Source organism: Cyanistes caeruleus, chromosome 2, assembly GCF_971803275.1.
Source record: "Cyanistes caeruleus chromosome 2, bCyaCae1.hap1.1, whole genome shotgun sequence".
Classification (NCBI taxonomy): Eukaryota; Metazoa; Chordata; class Aves; order Passeriformes; family Paridae; genus Cyanistes; species Cyanistes caeruleus.
In genome coordinates this window covers 35,657,173-35,676,520 of record NC_141702.1, presented here as the reverse complement: position 1 = coordinate 35,676,520, position 19,348 = coordinate 35,657,173, and the positions used below count along the sequence as shown (strand labels likewise).

At 37.1% G+C, this 19,348-nt stretch overlaps 1 protein-coding gene across 2 annotated transcripts in view; it reads right to left on the bottom strand.

The window, feature by feature from the left end:
- Nucleotides 1-19,348, bottom strand: part of ORC3 (origin recognition complex subunit 3) — a 34,678-nt gene that overhangs the window by 14,171 nt on the left and 1,159 nt on the right. For both annotated transcript variants that reach the window (XM_023922277.2, XM_086876487.1), the window contains exons 2-13: nt 17,797-17,851; nt 16,019-16,116; nt 12,357-12,501; nt 11,463-11,567; nt 10,558-10,712; nt 9,496-9,632; nt 7,781-7,940; nt 6,878-6,991; nt 5,331-5,464; nt 4,782-4,845; nt 1,768-1,884; nt 792-871 (exon numbers count right to left, since the gene is read on the bottom strand). In XM_023922277.2, the coding sequence (XP_023778045.2) occupies nt 792-871; nt 1,768-1,884; nt 4,782-4,845; nt 5,331-5,464; nt 6,878-6,991; nt 7,781-7,940; nt 9,496-9,632; nt 10,558-10,712; nt 11,463-11,567; nt 12,357-12,501; nt 16,019-16,116; nt 17,797-17,851 (1,364 nt within the window). The remainder of the gene's footprint in view (nt 1-791; nt 872-1,767; nt 1,885-4,781; nt 4,846-5,330; nt 5,465-6,877; nt 6,992-7,780; nt 7,941-9,495; nt 9,633-10,557; nt 10,713-11,462; nt 11,568-12,356; nt 12,502-16,018; nt 16,117-17,796; nt 17,852-19,348) is intronic.

The window sequence follows — 19,348 nt, the reverse complement described above, 5'->3', positions numbered from 1 at the left end:
ACCCAGCACAGATAGTGTTTTTCTGTGCAGTTTTACTGTCAGACACATCAAACCTGAGCAGATCAGGAGGTCTGGAAGAGGCAGTTATGGTTACGGGGTCACACCGGCTCCTTGTGCGACAAAGCAGGATGAATGAGTGCAACCATCAGGAGACACACACTGCCCCGCGTCTGTTTAAAGCACATTTAAAAGTCTGCAGCTGCAACACTGCAGCTCAAAGGTTTTCTATCAAGAAAACTGGCTTTGATGACTTTGGCATTTTAAACACTGACAGACAACACAAGTACAGGCTCTCCTAAAGTCCTGTGCTCACAGTAGCACAAAAAATTAACTCAGTCCCTGAAAAAACTGTGAAGGCAAATAAGCCACAGGAGGTAATCAATAAAATAAAAAAGAAAGGCCTCAGCTAGTATTCATTTGGAACAGATTCTAATTTTCACAAGACATTAAAAATTCAAGACAACTAAGACTAATAATTTGATCAATAGTATCTACCACAATCATACTTTAAAGTACAAAACCCAATTCATTCTCATTCACACAACAGTGTGAATTTGCTCAGTGGTTTCAGCAAAATTTCTCAGGGAATATGGGATATTGGAACCTAGCTGAATTTCACAGAAATCAGTAGGAAAACAAACTGAAAACAGCAGCCAATTACACTTGAAAACAACCCTAAAACTAGCTGTGAACAGGTAATAACCTCAGCTTTAAGTTCCAGAATAACTGATGACTGATATTTTCCATGTGTACAGTGGTATTAAAACAAAATGGGAAAAAAAAAAAATCACCTTGCTAGTTGAAGAGATGACTCATACTCGTTTGTCTCCCACACTTGGTTTTCCAAACAAGCACAGTGCAACTCCCTGATCTGTTATGCAGAAGGTGAAGAAAGGATAAAGTGTCTTACAAAGTAATGTGGAAATCTTACAACAAGCTGTTCAAACCAATATGCAATTCCTTTAGAGCCAGTTTTCCAAAGATGCAGAATGATTGCAAAAGGAATGAGAACACTTAGTATCTTCTAGAACTAAGCTTCTGCTGGAGACTGCAGCTCTGCACCAGGTTCCAAACAACTAACATTCGGGTGAAGATAAACTGCAGTGAACAGAAAGGAATTCCAATGAAATGCTCCAGCTAAAACATCCTTCAATTCTCAAACAGTGGGACAGTTCATGCTGCTTTTGTAGTCAGTGACAGATTCTAGTAACAGTATGGAATACATTGAGAACTGAGAGACAAGTGCACATGCACAGAATGTATAATTGCTCTTCTACTGGAGGAAATCGCTTAGCATGAGAAGATGAATTAAATGACATCAGAGCAATAGGACTATGAAGACAAATGATCACTGTTCCTCCTACTATTGCTTTTTTCTGTACAGAAGGTTGCTAAAAACTCAGTCTCTTCATCTGAATTTGACTAGTGATCTAATAGGTGGCAGAAGAGTGTACATTGTCTGCAATGCATACAGATAATCTCAGATGTGGGAAAGTCAATGCGTGGATTCTTTTGCTGATCTGTGCACCTGCATCCTCCTGGAAACTCCTTCCTGTTGACTGACAAGGGGATCATCCATGCCAGTAAAGAAACCACATACTCTCATCCTCCACCCATAGCAAGGCAGCATCTCCCTCCATTTTAAGAAGCAGAAGGCAAAATAGCACATTAGTAAATAAAGAATAAATATTTATTTAGATGTCATACTTAACCAAAACCGCAACAACAACAACAACTCAACAAGACCCACATATAACAGTACATCACCTGCTTGCCCAAAGGATACTTTGGAAGAGAAGATGTGAAAACATGAAGACATCTCAGAATTGAAACATAATTTTCATGGTAAACATGCAAGTCCTCCAGCAACTTCTCTGTTTCTTCCTACAGTGATAGAATAATTTAAAAAGTAATTTTGACATCCATTTAGAATTCCCATAAAGCACTTAAAATGACTGAAGTTTTGATATGGTAGTGTGCTATGATTTAAATCACCAATCCTAAACTAAGACCACTAAGCAAATGAGCTGTATTTCAACAGTTCACTGTATTCCCATTGCATATTGTTACCTTTACTTTATTCCCCCAGGTCAGCAGAGATTTGCTATTGACTCCCATCATTATCCTAAAGTTTTCAGCTATTATTTAGGCCTTTAGATTTGAAATGTCATCTCACAACAATGGGAGTATACACTATTCCTTTAGTATGCAAAGAGAAATTACATAGCTACTTTTAGTCAAAAACTTGCATTTTTATACTACAAATTCAAAGTTATAGTTCTTATATTGTGGGTGGTTGTTTTTTTTATTAGTTATATGTAAATTAAAAGACCAGTTCACAGAAAACAAAAAAAATATTCAGTTGCTGCTCCTATGTGTTTTTAATTTGACTTTTGCTTATTCATGTGTTGAGAACTGCAGAAATAAAAGCTGACATTTAAGAAAAAGAAATTATTGATTGCTGCTATTGAATATTCTGGATGGACCACATTATCACTGGCCTGCCACGGAAGCATATATTAACACTTTGGAAAGCCACACTCAAATATTCTGGTACCTGTACTAAAGTCATTTAGTCTTTGTGGTCATTACATCTAAGTCTGTGAATCAACAGATCTTCTCTCCTCTGTCTTCAGACAAAAATAAAGAGGAAACCCCACCGTATCCTCTACCTATTTTACTGCCCTTCTGCCTAACTCTGAGCAAACTATTCCAAACAGAAAAACAAAATAAGCCACTGAAGTTTTTAGAGCTGAACTGAAACGAAGGGTATCAAAGATAAAAGAAGGGCAAAACCTTGTCTACAGGCAATATAAGGAAGTACAGGTGTATGGAAAGAAAAGGTATCATACTGCAAAGACTGAAATTAACAAAGACAGTGCTACAGAGAGCTTTCTGATGTTAAAAGAAAGTTCTAAATTATTAAAAGCATTAATGATCTTTCTCCCCATAGACTTTTATATATGGAAATTTAAGAGTCATTGATATAACACTGTTAAGGCAACGTCTAAAACCTTAGGGTAGACATTCCCAAGTTTGTATTTTAAGTATGATCATTTAGAAAAAAATTATCCCCACCACAAAATAAGCTAAGAAAAGAAAACAAGCTCTCTCTAATGCTGCTTTATCAACCTTATTTCCCCAAACCCCAAGCATTAACACATCTATATTTCCCTCATCTTGGGAAGAGAACTATCTCAAGACAGATACAGTTAATATAAGTAAATAGCAATGTATTTTGCCAAATAATGTGAAAAGACATAATCCATTTCAAAAGACTTTGAAAAAGTCTTTAGAAGACTATGCAATATTATTTCTAGAATAGAGATAAGACATAGAATGCCACATTTACCAAATTTCAAATTAAATTTGCCAAGAAAACTTTCAGACAGATTTCTTAAAAATTACAATGTAAAACTGCTTTTAAAACTGATTATTTTAAGTAGGTGAAACTCCATAGTTACTAAAAAAATTGGTAACAACACAGAACATAAATGAAGCTGGTAAAGTGTACTGAAGGTTTAGGGGCTGAACTGGAAGACTAAAGTGACCTGGTGCTGAAACACCAAGTTCATCTGAAATATTACTATAGTAACTTTGAAAATGTTTCCAAAGCAGAGCATGACACTGTAGATTAGCACGACATCAAAATAAACAGCACCTCATTAATGCAGCAGTAGGACCTTTTTTCCCAGGCAGAATACTCTGCCAGCTTGGCAAGAGATTAGAATAAGTGTCTTCAATTAAAATCTGTGAGAAACATCATATGCACCTAATGAGAATTCCAGCTTCCTTTCCAAAGTTAAAAGGTGAGGCTTGTGAAATAAGGGGTGTATTATTAAACATGTAAGGTTGAAAACATATAAAGTTTAAACCGATGAGTATTCAGCTTTCAAAGCAGGTATGAATAAAGGGCAAGGGAACAGTAGTTGAAATTATTTTTGCCAATCTAGATAATGGATCATAAAATGACGTAAAATCATTATCTCATCTTGAATACTGTAATTGTACTTGCAATGTTACCTACTCCTAACCTCCCCTCCAATCATTACCATTGTTTTTCACACTTGAAAAAGCCTTACACACCAGGCAAGTATCACTTACCTGATAGGTTAGAAATACTTGAAATCAAGAGTCAGGAAAAAACCTTTACCTTCAGCAATGCTTCTACTGGGAGTGGCTCAGATGGTGAAAATAACCAACAGATTTTTGTTGGTGAATTCCTAAAGGGCTCACAATAGTAGTAGTCTGACTTCAATCAGTTGGCAAAGCTTCAGATAAACATATAACAAATTAGTTTTAATCCTGTATGAGGTCTAGTGTGAATGTGTGCCTTGGGACACAAACTCTGCCCTACTGAGTTCAATAAGAAACTATGTAGAGGCTATGAAGGATTAAGAGCTTATGAAATCACCTCCAAGATTACTTACAAACTCTTCAAACACTTAACTGACCTTCCAAGAAAGTCAGTCTGAGTAAGTATGAAAAGAGCTGGCCATAAATTAACCTTGTATCCTTCATTTAAAGCAGTTATGTTTCTAGACATAGAAAAAGTTGACGGAAGAAAGTTGTGCAGCTTCACATGAAGGCTGACCTGGCAACCGCAGAGATTTGGAATTTTGATTTGCCAATCCTAATTCCTCATTCCTGGTCACAAAACACGGTATGTTCTGTATGAAAGATGTTATACAGAACTATACATCTTAATCTTGTATTTTATTATGCTCCACAAAGTTGGACAAGTTATTTCTGCTCTCCAAAGACAATTCTTAAAATTTTACCTTTAAGAAGCTGTCATTTGTCAGCAGTTCAATCTGTTTTCCTGACTCTTGCTTTTCCACATACCTTATGGCACAAAAAGAAAAAGAGCATAAAATCATAATGTAAAGGAAGATTCTAGGACTAAAAACATTTAAAATGCTTATACTGCTATAAGAAATATGTATCTTTCTTTGGAAAGATTCAAAAAGGACAGTCGAACCCGACAAGTTGAAAGGCCATTTCAAAACCCTAAGAGATTGTGCTTCAAATCAGCTTAACAAGTTCAAAAGTGATTTATGGTTATTTGTCAGAATAACTTGTTTCTGTATTAAGAACGAGAAGAAAAAGTAAATTCAAGTGATTACACATCAGAAGCTGTACTCTCTAGACTAGAACATTAAGGCTTCCTGAAATTATTTAGAAATGTCCTCTGTTTGATTTATCTTTGCTATAGAAATGAGTGCAAATGAGCTACAGTGTTCACAGAACTACATCTACAGATTCTTTTAATCTTCTTTAAAGCCGACTCAATACGTGATTGTCAAAAAAAAATCTATTTTTACCTTTACCTTCTAAAAGAGGGAAGTCTCCGAATGTTTTCACACTGATCATGTGATAAAGAATAAACTCTCTTCTTAATATCTACCAGGTGGCAACACAGTACACTGAGAGGCTGGGAATAGAAGTGCTCCACAATACAGAGCTGAAAAACAAACCAAGCACTAGGGAGGTTAATAAAATTCAATCTCCCTGCAGCATCTACCTTTTAATGCTTTCTTACTACTACGTTGCATATAGTAAAATGGAATTAACAATACTCCTTTAAAAAAATTCATTTCAATTCATAGATACTCCATAAGACACTACAGGACATTGATTATACAGTTGTACACAGACCCATAATTACCTTTGCAGTATGTGCTATTCCTTTTTAGTACCTCAGCTTCCCCCCGCTCTTACGTAACACCACACCTAGATATGACATGATGGTGATCTCTTTTATTTATCACTTTGAAAATCTGATCTGAAATTGCTTCATCCCTGAATACTTTCAATACACAAGCATGCAGCCATACACTGTCAGGTCTAAAACTTGTATTTGCGTGTCAGGCCAATGGAGAAGTACTAAATTTTGATGACTTTTTCAATTAAGAGGAGCTGAAACCTGTGAAAGCCCACAAAGTCTTCAGGAAAAGGTACTATGGCCAGGATACTTCTCCTGGCCACATGTAATCATTGAATCTTATGTATCAAAAAATCAGAGGAATTCTAAATATATATTAAAAGGGCAAATTTTACTAGCAGGTTCACACATGGAACTAGGCAAAAAAAGGAACACTTTCACAATCCTGCATTAAAAAACATCACAGGGGCTACAAATTCTTCAGAGAATTCTTGCCTGTAATCCACAAAAACTACAAGGAGACCTAGACACAGAAATACATCTAGATATGAAGAACTATATAAGACAATAAAAACTTAACATGCTCTGCAGAGACTCTTTTTGTAAACCCTCTGAGCTGTCCCACTTTGTCTCCTTAGAGAGGGTAAATGTAACTCCCACACTGCTACACAACTGCTTGGAGCACAGGTACTACCTCCTCTGAGGCACCAAGTCAGTGACCCTGCAAGCTCCTATTTCCCTGAAAAGGCAGGAGGTGTGCATCCAGAAATTGTGCCAGAGGAGTTCAAGTGGGGAAGAGACACTGCTGTACCCTACTCATACCAAGACAAACCAGAGTCCAAGGAGCTGGTACAGTTTATCAGAACTGGGGAGTTCTGCCAGGGGTGTAAGGAAGCTACAAATTAATCTATAGCAAAATATAGCTCATTCTGCCCACCAAGCCAGGCCACCCTTTTAAATGCAACCTTAAAATATCACGGGTTTTGTGGCAGAGTAAGCTTTTATTTGCTTCTTCATACAGGTCCAACAAGTTTGCTCTTAAACCCTTATCAGTCAAGATTTTAAAATATTCATCTGTTCACAGATCCAAACTGTTTCCAAACAATATTTTTTCATGTAATTCAGCAATATTAGGACCTAAGAAATTTTTCAGTGCCTAATTACCCTTTCTTTTCGTAATCATAGTTTGAATTCTTGTTACCACTGCCTTACCTGAAATCCTTTGATGAAATTTTGGACAGAAAAATCATGGTACAGGAATATGTTGATGAGAACTTGCAGAACTTTTTCTCCCAGTTTAAAGGGAAAATGGGATGTCAGAAGCAGCTAAAAGGGAGACAGAAAAAAAATGTAGCCGTAACAGAAATTTTCTCCTGAACTGAAATCAGTAAAACTTGCATATGCAAGTTGATACAACTCTCAGTATGTGTTAACATTCAACTGAGACACTAAATACACTGCCAACTTCTAAAAACTGTTTCTACTAAAATATCCATGCAAAGATTGATTTTCAGTTTATCATTTTACCACATTTTCATAAGTATCTTTCACTAATACAACATTTTAAGTTACGTTTGTGTAATGCTATTTTTGTAAAATTACAAATAGAACAGAGACTGCTGTAATAAACAATTATACCCCTACTTTCAGCACGTGAAAAAGAGATTTTGGAAATCCTGTGGTCTACCAAGAATCCACAGGCACAACATTTATATGGCTTGAACATTTGGATAACTCAGCTAATGTCTGACAGGTGGCAAAACTCAGGCTCAACTTTATTTTTTGGAATTTAAGCTAAGTTTCAAAGCTATTTTTTTCTGGAACAAAGTAAAACTGAAATCACAGCCTGACTTTAATGAAGAAGTGTGAATGTCAGAGTGTAATTGCACAAGGCAATACAAATGAAAGATGAAAGCAGGTGTGTGTCTCTCACTATGAGAAGGGAGCTCTCAGTATTGCACTACTCTGCAGCTGCAAGCAGAAATATCTAAAATCCACAGCTTTCAGGAACAGAGTCCTTTCCAAAATCTTCAGACAAACCTGCTTTTAAAGACCACACATGTAAACTGGGCTTCAACACACACACTCCTCATTTCTATTTAGAAAGGGAATTACCTTGTCAATTATAGTAGACAGGTGCTCCTTACAGGAAAGGGACTGGAAAAGCTCTATGCAGAGCAGAGAGGAAACCGAGTGAGGAAGTAGTCTGTGGATAATCATTGGTGATGTAGCAATTCCAAAAATCAGCACCAGAGGTAATTCATGGATGTGCTGACTGGATAATGGGGAAAGGGGAAAAAATGAAATAATTAAAAAATAATAGTTACATTATAGAAGCTTGTAACAAATGCACTATGTTGCTACTACAGCACTGAGTTTAAATGCAGAAAGGGGTAAATTAAAAGATTTTCTGCAGGTAAACCAAAAGAGGAATTGGTATGGAATAAAATTAAAAAGAAAGGATGCTATTTAAGCCCTAAAGTAGATTAAGAAAATGAAATTCCATTTTTGGATTCAAATTTCAAAAGTGGCACAAAAAGCATCTGAATTTCAGATTGTCTTCTGTTGATCCTACCTTCCCAAAAAGTTATACTCAGAGAACTGAGCCTTATAACAGGATTTTTTCAAAGATACAGAGAAAAAAAAAGAAGATACACTCAGTAAGTAACAGCCTAGAAAATTTACAAGATTTACACCATTTAATAAATTCAGAATAAATATGAAACATCTCTTTTGTTAAGTGTGTTCTAATCACACTTTAAAAAAAATTCAAACTTCTCCAGATTAATCTTCCTCTTCAGACAATTTTTCAGTATTTACCTTAGAACTGAAAATCAGGACTGTATCCCTTGAGGACAGCATTCAATTTATACAAAATAGTGTTTTCAGTATCATGTCATCATTATTTTCCATTTTTAATAACTTCAAGGAGGTACAAAATATGCTATCTTAAACAGCTTCTAGGTTAAAGTTGTCAATTTATTCCTTTGTTTTCGCAACAGCAACTTTCTGACTTTGGACTTCCATTGTTATCACCCAATTACTTAGTTTCTGTAACTCCTCAAAAGAAATTGCTGAAGATAAACATAAACCCAAGAAACTTCATACATTACTGTACACTGATGATAACCTTAGAGAATCTAAGAAAGGAATTAAAACTTGTGATTGACAAATCAGAGGAACCTCTCACATTTACCCACTTCACCTTTATTATTAAACGTGTTTAAGACTGAGATGAAGATAATAATATAAGCTATACAATTTGTTGCTGGTAGCACAACAAGTGAATTGCCTTGGCCTTGTTTTGAAGTAACATCAGGTGCACACACTTGCAGCCCCAATTCTAGCAGCTCCAACCAGGGACTACCTGAGTAGTCAGCTGCTGATTACAGATCCTGGCCAGCTGAAGAAGTTTTATATACACCTCTGTTAGTAAGTCAGGGACCTTGAGGCAGCAGCATTACATCAGCAGTCACACAAAAAAATGCACTCTGCAAACAATTTAAAAAAAAACTAGACATCTTAAAAATTTAGTTTCACATTGACAAATTCTGTAAAAAGTAGTACCAGTAAATCCTACTTTGTGAAGAAAATCATCCACCCCTTATCTCAACCTGGCCCTTACACACTCTGGTTCACAGTCTCAAGTTTAGCTTTAGCATAATTTACCCCTAAAATCTAGCAAGTACGTTTTCACTCAAACACTGCTGCAAAGAAGCTCCTCCAATATTTGATTCCAATGCTTCACTGGCTGCACTGTTACATTTCAAGACAGCTGCAAATAGAAAATGGGTAAAGGACTACAAGAACTAAGGTTCAAGTCACATTACCTGCTGATGACTATGAAGTCTTGCAGAACTTTTGTGGTGAAACTTTCCATGTCTTTGAATACAACCACAACTGGAGGAGACTGCCAGTGTCTAGAGGAGGAATTTCTTTTTTTGCTTGGAGTTTCAGAATCTGTTTTCTTTAAAACCATTAATTAAACATTAATATACAGAAGCCAGCAAAATAGAAAAGACTGAATCACATCTATGATATTATGATACTTGAAAGTGACAAGACTGACTTTTTGTCAGTTGTATTTATTATTAGCACCTAGAACTGCCGTTTTTCTCCTGTCTGTTTGGCACAGCATGAAGTACAAAGAATAAATAGATTTTAAACACACAGTCCAACAATGACAAGAACAGGTCTGAAAGACAGAACTGGTGGAGTTTTGTTGGGAATGAGGGAGAAGATTTGAATTGTGTACACAGACACTGCTTATTTTCTGTATCTTTACCCAGTAATAAAAAGTGCATGCACTCAGTACACTTTGGTTTATCACACTGCTCTGATGAAGTAATCAGAAAATCAGTTGTAACTTGTATTCATGACAGAAACAAAACTTAAAATTTCAATAGGTTTAGCAAGCACAAAGATACAAAAGCATTTTGAAAGTAATTTCCTTACTTCTTGCCAAAGTAGTGTGGGCTGCAGATGATATCATGGCTCATTAGCACTAATACAGTACCTTTGCCCTGGATGGCTGTTCTTCTGTAAAGTTTTGTTTTAATAAACAAAATATCTCAGCAGTCCTGGGAGAAAAGCATCTGGCATGATGCTGCATTTTAAGCTTCCAGTTCCAAATTAAACATATGATAAAACAGTACTTCTTGCTTGTGTTTCAGAATTCTAACATCCATACATCATCAGCAACTAACACCACATTTGCTATGTCACATATTATATTCAAATCACCTCAATATCATGTTATTTTTTAGTGTAACGTTAAAAATTAACCTCTAGCATTTTCTCACAGAAAGATGAGTTATTAAATTTCTTTTTTAAACACATCTAAAGGTCAGGCATTTTCATAAACTGGAGATAAAGAAATGCCAACAACATACCTTTGTTACACTCTCATACCAGCTGATAAGAGAAGGCATTGAACAACGTATTTTATTCTGTGAAACCTGCACACAGTCCTCATCTTCCAGTGAATCCACATCTATATCACAGTTCATCAGCTGCCCCATCAGCTTCTGCATCAGATTTTTTATGCCTTCACAAAACATTTTAAAAAACTTGGTAAAGACACTTGGTTATCTGGCAACACTTCTCCATCTTATTTTCTCCTTCTTTTATACTATAAAAAACTACCCCCTAAAGTTATTACTCATTGTTTTCCACACTTCTAATTATTCTCCTTTTCTCTTCAGAATGCAAATCTCATGCTCCTGAAAGCATTAATGATATGAATGCTGTTCATGCAATTTGCCTAGATGGCAACAACCAAGGTTAAGATGTTGGTCCTCCATCTGAGCTCCAGATGCTTTTAAGAGTGACCTAGAAATAAGTAAAGCAGCCACTCCACAGAATTGAGGATGCCGCCATATGTGATTTTAATCTTTTTACTTAAAAAATAAAAAAGGAGCAAGGAGGATGGAACAATTTTATTCTACCCATTCTCTCACTAAATAACGTGACTGTAAGCATTTAAAAAGTGGAATGCATGCATCCACTGTCCAATTAACCACAAAGAAAACCAACCTAAACATTAACATGCAATACACTAAGCAGCATGTTCTTAACTGTTATGCTACAGCTAAGTAGCATTTCAATCTTCACTGTTTTAAACTGAACTGGATACCTCTCAAAACACAGTAGGTATGACTGCTCTGGTGACATAGGTTTGAGCAAATCTTTGGAAAGTCTTCAAGATCCCTCTGTCCATTACTTTTACATTTAGGGGCAAAGCTACATTAACCAGTATCTTATTCAAAAGAAGCAGCTATACTATTGTAGCATTTACCTGGGCAATCTTTGGCTTCCAGCAAGGCTACATAAGGTGTAATGTTATTCTGAAGGACATCTGAGAGACCTCTGAAAGTCAAGTCATGATCTGTGACATTTACACCTAGAAAAAAAAAAGGACAAAAGGCCATTTCCCCTGTGACTCGTGAGCACAATGATTGAACAATAAACTGAACAGTAGACAAAAAAAAGATACCTCAAATATTTAAGGAAAGAATGAAAAGTATTACATTAGCTGTGAGGAAAAATGAAAAACTAACACAAGATTAGACATATATGTTGACAGTCCCTGATTAAAAGAAACAGGGAGTCGCTGTGAATACCGTTCATCATACAGCTTGGAGGGGTCTTTTAAAAAAGTTTTCTTAAGAGTGCAAACCTGCAAGAAGCAGGACCTGTTTTCTAACATCCTTTGGAAGCCATCCACAGCCATGTAAGGCCAGCAGACAAGAAGTTAAATTCACCTTCACTAGACGAAGAATGCTGTATCCATACCTGGATCCTCTCATGGCTGATGTAAAGAGGAAAATTACTATAAATTGCTATGAAACTCAGTCTGAATTCACCACAAACTACTTAGTATTTACTGTCTTTGTTAACACCTCAAATCACTACCAGCTGCTTAAGAGATACCTGTAGGGGAGTTGTTGATTTACTGGACTATTAAGCAACATAGAAAAGGGGAAGGAGGTCTTATCTGACTTCCTTCTCCCCGCCCAGTCTCTTCTGCTGACATGTTTGATGACAAGCTGATGTTGCTCACATGAATTGCTGGGGCTCAATAAGTTTGTGTGTCAAAAAGACACATCTTCTTGATGTGTCTGTGAGTTTTAATCACATGTACAAGATCAGATCAGATGTACATTACAAAACATATCTTTAGAAAAATTACCCAAGACAAGAGCTGCAGTAGGAATTTCTCTGAACTTCATCCTGGAAGTCCATTCTGTTGTCTTCTCTTGAAAGTCAGAATGAGACCGGCTCAAAAAACTCACCAGATTATCAAGCAGCTGCTTATTCATATCTTCCTGTATTTGCTGCAAACGTCCACAGAGAGAATTATCTATAAAAATGTGAAAACACCACTGCATCTTCCTTTTTCTACTCCTTTCCTGCATAATCCTTAACCCTTAAAACTCCAGGATTTTAAATGTGATCTATAAACCACACTAATTTATTGTGCGGCAAACAGAGACATTTCCCATCTTAGAACTTCTGGCCAAGCGCCCCAAGAATAATTTGAAAAGCAAGTGACCTTAACTGTGTTTCCACACCACAGGCTTTAAAAGAGAAAAAACCAACATACTGATAAAGCCTCAGTGACAGGCAAAAAAACCCAATATAATTAGTTTCTGGAATGATGTTCATGGAAATTCCCATTCTTCCCTCTCACCTTACAAAACAGCGGTAAACATTTTTCTGAGAGATCTAAAGAAGAGTAAATATTCTGCTCCTCCAAATCTAATTCAGGATAAAAGAAGTAAAAATAGTAATGAAGGAAATCATTAAATAGGTTTACAGGAAAAAATACTAAACCACATGACTCCCATGTGTGCTACACTGTCTTTTGACCCTCAGGATGATTTTCACACAACAATTTGAATAAGCAGGAACAAATTAAAAGGTGAGAGAAAGCAGAGGGAGATAAAATCTTTAAAGGTAAATATACGTCAGCAACATTTTGTATTTATTTTTTTTATGTGTGCCTTTGAAAATCTGTCCATAAACCAAGTTATGCCTTCTTCTAGAACAGACAAAAAAAACCTCCCATATGCTGAAGTTTAGGATGTCGATATGTATTCTAGAACACATGTTAGAAACAAAATTACACCCTTGTTCCAAACAAAATCATCATCAAGATTTATTAGCAACAAAAAAATGACACACACAGCTGTGAATTTGATATTAAGCAAAGTGGCAAAGGCTGTTTCTAGCAGCATTGAAGAGGCCACTCTCAAACAGTGACGGTCACATCTCCAGGTGATTGAGCATGATGCCTGCTCAATAATCTGAACTCCATTTCCATAATACAGAACAGCTTCTGTTAGTTTTCTAAACAACTGATAAAACTATACACAAAGTAATTTCAGTCTTTTCCTCCTCCACTTATTGAAGAATATTCTTCTGGCCTTTCTGATGTTGATTGTGCAGCTCTCAACTCCCACCTGATAAATTCTGTGCAACTCAGAACAAATTATAACACAACATTTTTGAAAGAATTTACTCCATCAGCATTTTAACACCATTGTAACAACTCCTGTATTACCACAGATCCTTTAACAATCCTTTGAGCTTCTGTTTCAGATTGCATCAAACCCTAAGCTTCCTGTAATCACTATTGTTTTTGCTAAGCAAAACAACCTAACAAGAACGTCATTTCTTACTCTGCATGATTACAGTATGTATTTCTTCCATTGTGCACTTGTGACAATGGAATTCAGTCTGCCATAGCATTACACATTTACCTAGCTTTCTTAAAATACATCAGTCTTTTCTTGTCAAAACAACTTTGTTACTAGCATTGTTTTGGCAATGTTCCAGAAAGTTCACCAGGCTGCTCTGCATCTCAAGTAACCGAGGCACTTAGTTACATGGCACTCGCACTCTGGAAAAGTCACATGAACTCGAAGCTCAGTTACTGCCACAACACCAGGTTTAGTCATGACTGTTATGTGGTCTGAGAACCATTATCTTCATATTAGAGCAAAAATTTTAGCCCTGCACTTTGCCTTTTTGTTTCTAGCCCAGATCCTGGTAGAAGGAATTCTCGCCTCAAAGGGGAACAATATTTCTCTAAGTCCTTGATGAGATTTATCATAAGAACATTTGCAACGCCACTTCTGACAGCAGGGGTCAAAACTGGGATATACTGCAATACTGAAACAAAAAAAAGTCCAAAATTCATCCTCCAAAAACAAAGGGCAGTTCCTGCCACACTTTTGTTAGCTTTCCAGTTGTGAGAAGCATGAAAGGATGTCATTACCAGATGACAGATAGTGCCACAACCACAGCATAGTTTATGAGCGACATACAAAGGCCAGGAGTGCTCTACAACAAAGTGCCTTGGAGGGCACATCCTATTCTGAACACTTCAGGCAGACACCAGAGAACCAGGAAAATACCAGCACAAGCACAAGGCCTGCCAACAAATCACCAGGCAGCAGTGTCCCGGCAAAACTTTTGGAGAATGTCCTCCTAGGCTCCCTAAGCACACGACCAGAACCCCTAAAACAAAAGACCAGATCAGCAAGCCACGTGATTCTCACGTACTCTGACAGGGATCAGGTTTGCTACACTAGTGTTTAAAAACATGCAAGAAATGAAATCCTGACTAGCTAAAGCCCTCACCTACCTGGTCTGAGCTCACAGATGATGCTGCTTTGAGGAGTTCTGACTAGAAACTTTCGAAGCTAAGGCCTCTACCAACCTAAATTATCACAATATTTTATGTGTAAGAACAACCATCAGCTCCATGTTTGCCAACAGTGGGATAAAAGGATTTTGATTCAAAACTCAGTAGGAAAGGTATCACAGATACACCAGAAGCAGTATGAAGAAAATTCTCTCTGTAGCAGCAGAAATCACTGCAAGTAATCTGCCCTTGGGCAATTCAAATTCTAAGGAAATGCTCATATCAATGTCAGTATAGGAGGAACTGTCTTTCATCAGGAGGAGTAAGACCAGAAGTATCTGGAAAACTCCTAACAGCCTCAAAGAAAACAAGGGTAGGAAAGGAATTAGAGGCATTTATGAACTTAGCCCAAGGGTCCAGATTTTAAGCTACATCCATCTGGCCTCTACTGCACATCCCAAAAAAAGCTTTGGGGGAAAAAAATCTCTTAATGTCTGTAGAGCCCAAAAGCAAGCAAGGGACTATGGAATACTTGCCCAGAAACCATGACACTGAATAGAGGAGGAAAGGAAACCTCTGCTGTATGGAAGCAATTATTCATACTATAATGTAAGCCAGCTGGCTACAGGGACACAACAACAGAATGCCATGCAACACACAACAGACAGGAGGCCACAGTTCAGTAAGAAATTAACTCTGACCCCATTCACACCATCCATACTAATTCAATAGGCCATATTTGGCAGCGGTGTCATTCCATATCTGACATCCATGAAGCTGTGTTCACATAAATCCACTATGAATCCTGGGCTGCTGTGTTTGAATTCTGGAACATTGAGTTCAAGACCAGCCTAAAATCCTCAGAGGGCTGGCAAGCATTAACTGAACTGAAACAGCAGTATGCTGTTAATAAAGGATTTAATAAAGAAGACAATTAGCAGGAAGAGAAGCTTAGAACCAGCAGCTTGAAGCAGCAAAAGAGCACAGTTCTGTGGTTACATGTGTAAGTACACACATGTAAGTACCTGATGCATTTATTATTACTACTTTATATCCTGGACAGTCAATATTTCTGGCCCTCCTATCTCTTTAACTAACTGCCATGCACTTTTAAGCATGTCAAAAAGATCCCCAGAAACAAAGAAGGAAGCACCATTGTTGAAAATGCAAAACACCACTTTAGTGTGACGCACAAGACTCACCTCTGTTTCGGATTTGATCTGGCTCCATAAAGACTGACAAGTGATAAACCGTAGCACAGTATCCTCTGAATCATTGCTTGTGCTTCTGAAATAATGATCTGGAAAGACCAAAAGCAAAGGACAGCACAAATAAGCCCATAAAAACAAAACATTTTTTTTCCCTGAGAATAAAACAAAGCACCCAACTGTACATATATATTTCAGGGAGATGACTTTTCTCTTAAGCAATTAATTAATTGCTGCTATTTGGTAGAATAAGCAACGGAACAAGCAGAATCTATTACCCAAGTATGTGGGCAAAAGGTAAAGAAGAGGCTTCTATGTCAAGTCTCAGATAAGCTAAAGACTAAATCAGAGCAAACAGCCTTTATTATTAAAGTAAAACAAACAATCATCATCATCATTCTCTTGTTTCAGAAAGCTTTGTGGGTCCACTTGGTTGCCATTCAATGGAGCACCAGCAGTGGCTTGAACTCTAGAAAAGAGTCAGCTGATAAGCATAATCTCCTAAAGCACTAAACTCACCCAAAACAGGTCTGTAAATAACAAATGAGAGACATCTCTCCATTTTCATTGTCTCCCCTATCACCTCATTTGTATCTCTAAAAAAAATAACACAAAAAAATCTGATTATACAGATCTTAGGCTTTTGGTTGAAGAAAATCCAGCCACCACAGTATCTGGTAATACACCAAGGCAAAATATCCTTTTTTCATTGCCAAAACTTAAACTAGAGGTGCAAATGTCCTCAAAAGGCCTTTTGTGGGGCGTGACAGTATTATCAACTATTGATGCAGAGGAGTTTCACAATTAAAACTTCACTTTGGACAGAACTGGGCTTCCAGACTGGGCAGATGCACATCCAAGTACACATTTTAGAACACTACTCTAACCAACTGCTGTGAAAACCCAAACCACCTCTCTCTTTTAGGGCTAATTTATTTTTCCACCTCAAAGCATTTGTTAACTAGAACAATATGCTTAATAGTTTACCCAAGCATTTCTAATCTCTCATAAACAAAAACATAATATCCAGTAAGGGGTAAAATTTCAATGTGGTCTAAGTGCACAGACCTTAATCCAAACATTGCAAATAACTTGCAATGAGACAAAAATCTGGGCTCATTACTTTCCTCTCCATCTTTTTCGTATTGTTACACCTTTTGGCAGTTCTAATGATGATAAAAGTAGTTTAACCTGGGAATAAAAACAGTAAGTTTCCCAGCTGAGTCTCAAATAGCAATTATTTAAGATGCCTTATTTCTGGTTCCAAGAAGAATCAGTCCTCAAATGAAAACAGACCTGCATACACATCTAGAGAAAAATGTACACAGCAAATACTAGTGGACAGAATCCACAAATGGCTTTTCTTCCTTCTTTTCCACAAGAAACTTAGAGAAAATACCCAGAATATAAGATTTATGGATGGGATATAATTTCTGACTCCCACAGCTTGAAAATGGCTCATTCACACCTTCAGGTGAATTGTTTGCCTGTTAGTAAAAACCTTATGGTAAACATGGTGAGGAGTTCTGTTGTAAAAAAAATACAAAGATGGCTGCACAGTCTTGATTGCTGGAGATTAAAAAAGCCCAGCATTTACTCTAAACAACAATTTCCTCACATTCCACCAAAGAAAAGAGTTTTCAGCAATCAAGGAGTAAGAGAAAACCTCACAGAGCTAGGACAGAACTCATGATATGAACACAATCAGATGCGATGAACCTTTCAGGATTAACCCTTCTCAAAAGCAGAAACATAAATGAAAATGCACTAACCTGTTTTCTCAGACAATCTTCTCTTCTTGGTACTTGGTTTAAAAACAAAGCAGCCCTAGAGAGAAAGAGCAAAAAAAACCCAAACAGATTTCAATACAAACATCAATCTGACTGGCTCCAGAGGCCACTTTATTGTCCTTTTATTTCAGTGCTCCATTAAACCAGTAATTTGCACTAAATCGCCAGTCTCTTAAGAATATCAAGTTACATACTGCCCCTTTATATTTCTGTTTCAAGCTGGAACACTAGTGGAGGCAGTAACCCAGTGCACTTGTTAGGAATTTTTTCATCTTCCACTACGTTTTGGTTCAACCATGAACTGGGCCAGCAGCAGATTCTTTAAATGCTTCAAAACCTCCAACAGGTTTAGAATTAAAAGGAAATTATTCCCTGGGGACCCACCAGTACAGTTTTCTCAGTATAGTTTCAGTTAAAAACAAAGCAAAACGCAAGAGGCTAAGATGAATGGAAAACACAATCCAAAGTAACGCAACAAGCGTCATTAAGTCACTTATAAAAGAAAATTACATGCCCAAGCCACAGTGAATTGCATCTCAAAAAAAAAAGTAGATGGTTAGAAGCAGAATGACAAATGCTTGGGAAAAGGTTCATATAAAACCCTCTGTTCGAAGGAATTCCTGTAGAGACAAGACATATCACAGTTAGACCTATTTCATCATGCAAGAGCTTTGAGCTCTTGAAGATTTTTTCATTTTCTTCTAGAAAATTTGAAATTTCTTCCCCCATCCTCTCTACAGAAGCTCATCTCTTCTGAAGAGTTATGAAGATTTCCGATATATCAGAAATCACACGCACTGCCCAACTCTCACTGTGAGGTTCTTGTGCTGCAGCAAGGGGGAAGGAAACACCTAAGTGCTGGTAATAAACAGACTGAATCCCACATTTCTCAATGGAGATGCTTACACAAGGATTATTGAACTCAACCTAGGATAGTTCAGCCACCAGAGTAAGAACAATGTAATGAAAAATCAAACACCAGAGGTATGTTCAATTTTGCTCACAGTCACCAGTCTGTTGAGTGACTTCAGACATGTTATTTCCTTTCTTGCACAAGTAAGAAATTGCAGTAAAACACCAACATTTATATTGACCCTCTCTGAAAAACAGCCTCGTGAACTGGAAATGCCTTCAGACACATTCCATTTTACCACGTATATTAAATACCATTTATAAACAGCTGGACAAAAGCACTGGTTAATCTACAAGTGCCAAACACTCTGGAACAACCACAGCAAAAAGGTGTCCTACAGATATAGTTGTACTGCTGCATGCAGAAAGGGAACTGGCCACAGTGAGTATAAATCATATACACAAAAGAAGAATGGATGCTTCATCAAACCAAACATAAACACTGCTGAATGCTTTGCAAGCACTGGCTTTTCCACACCACTGAATGTGGCTGAGACTAGAATATAAAACAGCAAAGAAGTACTATATGTAAAATGAGGTGAGGTGAGGTGACATGATTCACTGCCAAACTATCAGGCAACAGCCACTGTCAAAAGTGAAATCCAGCTGTTTCAGATTAAGT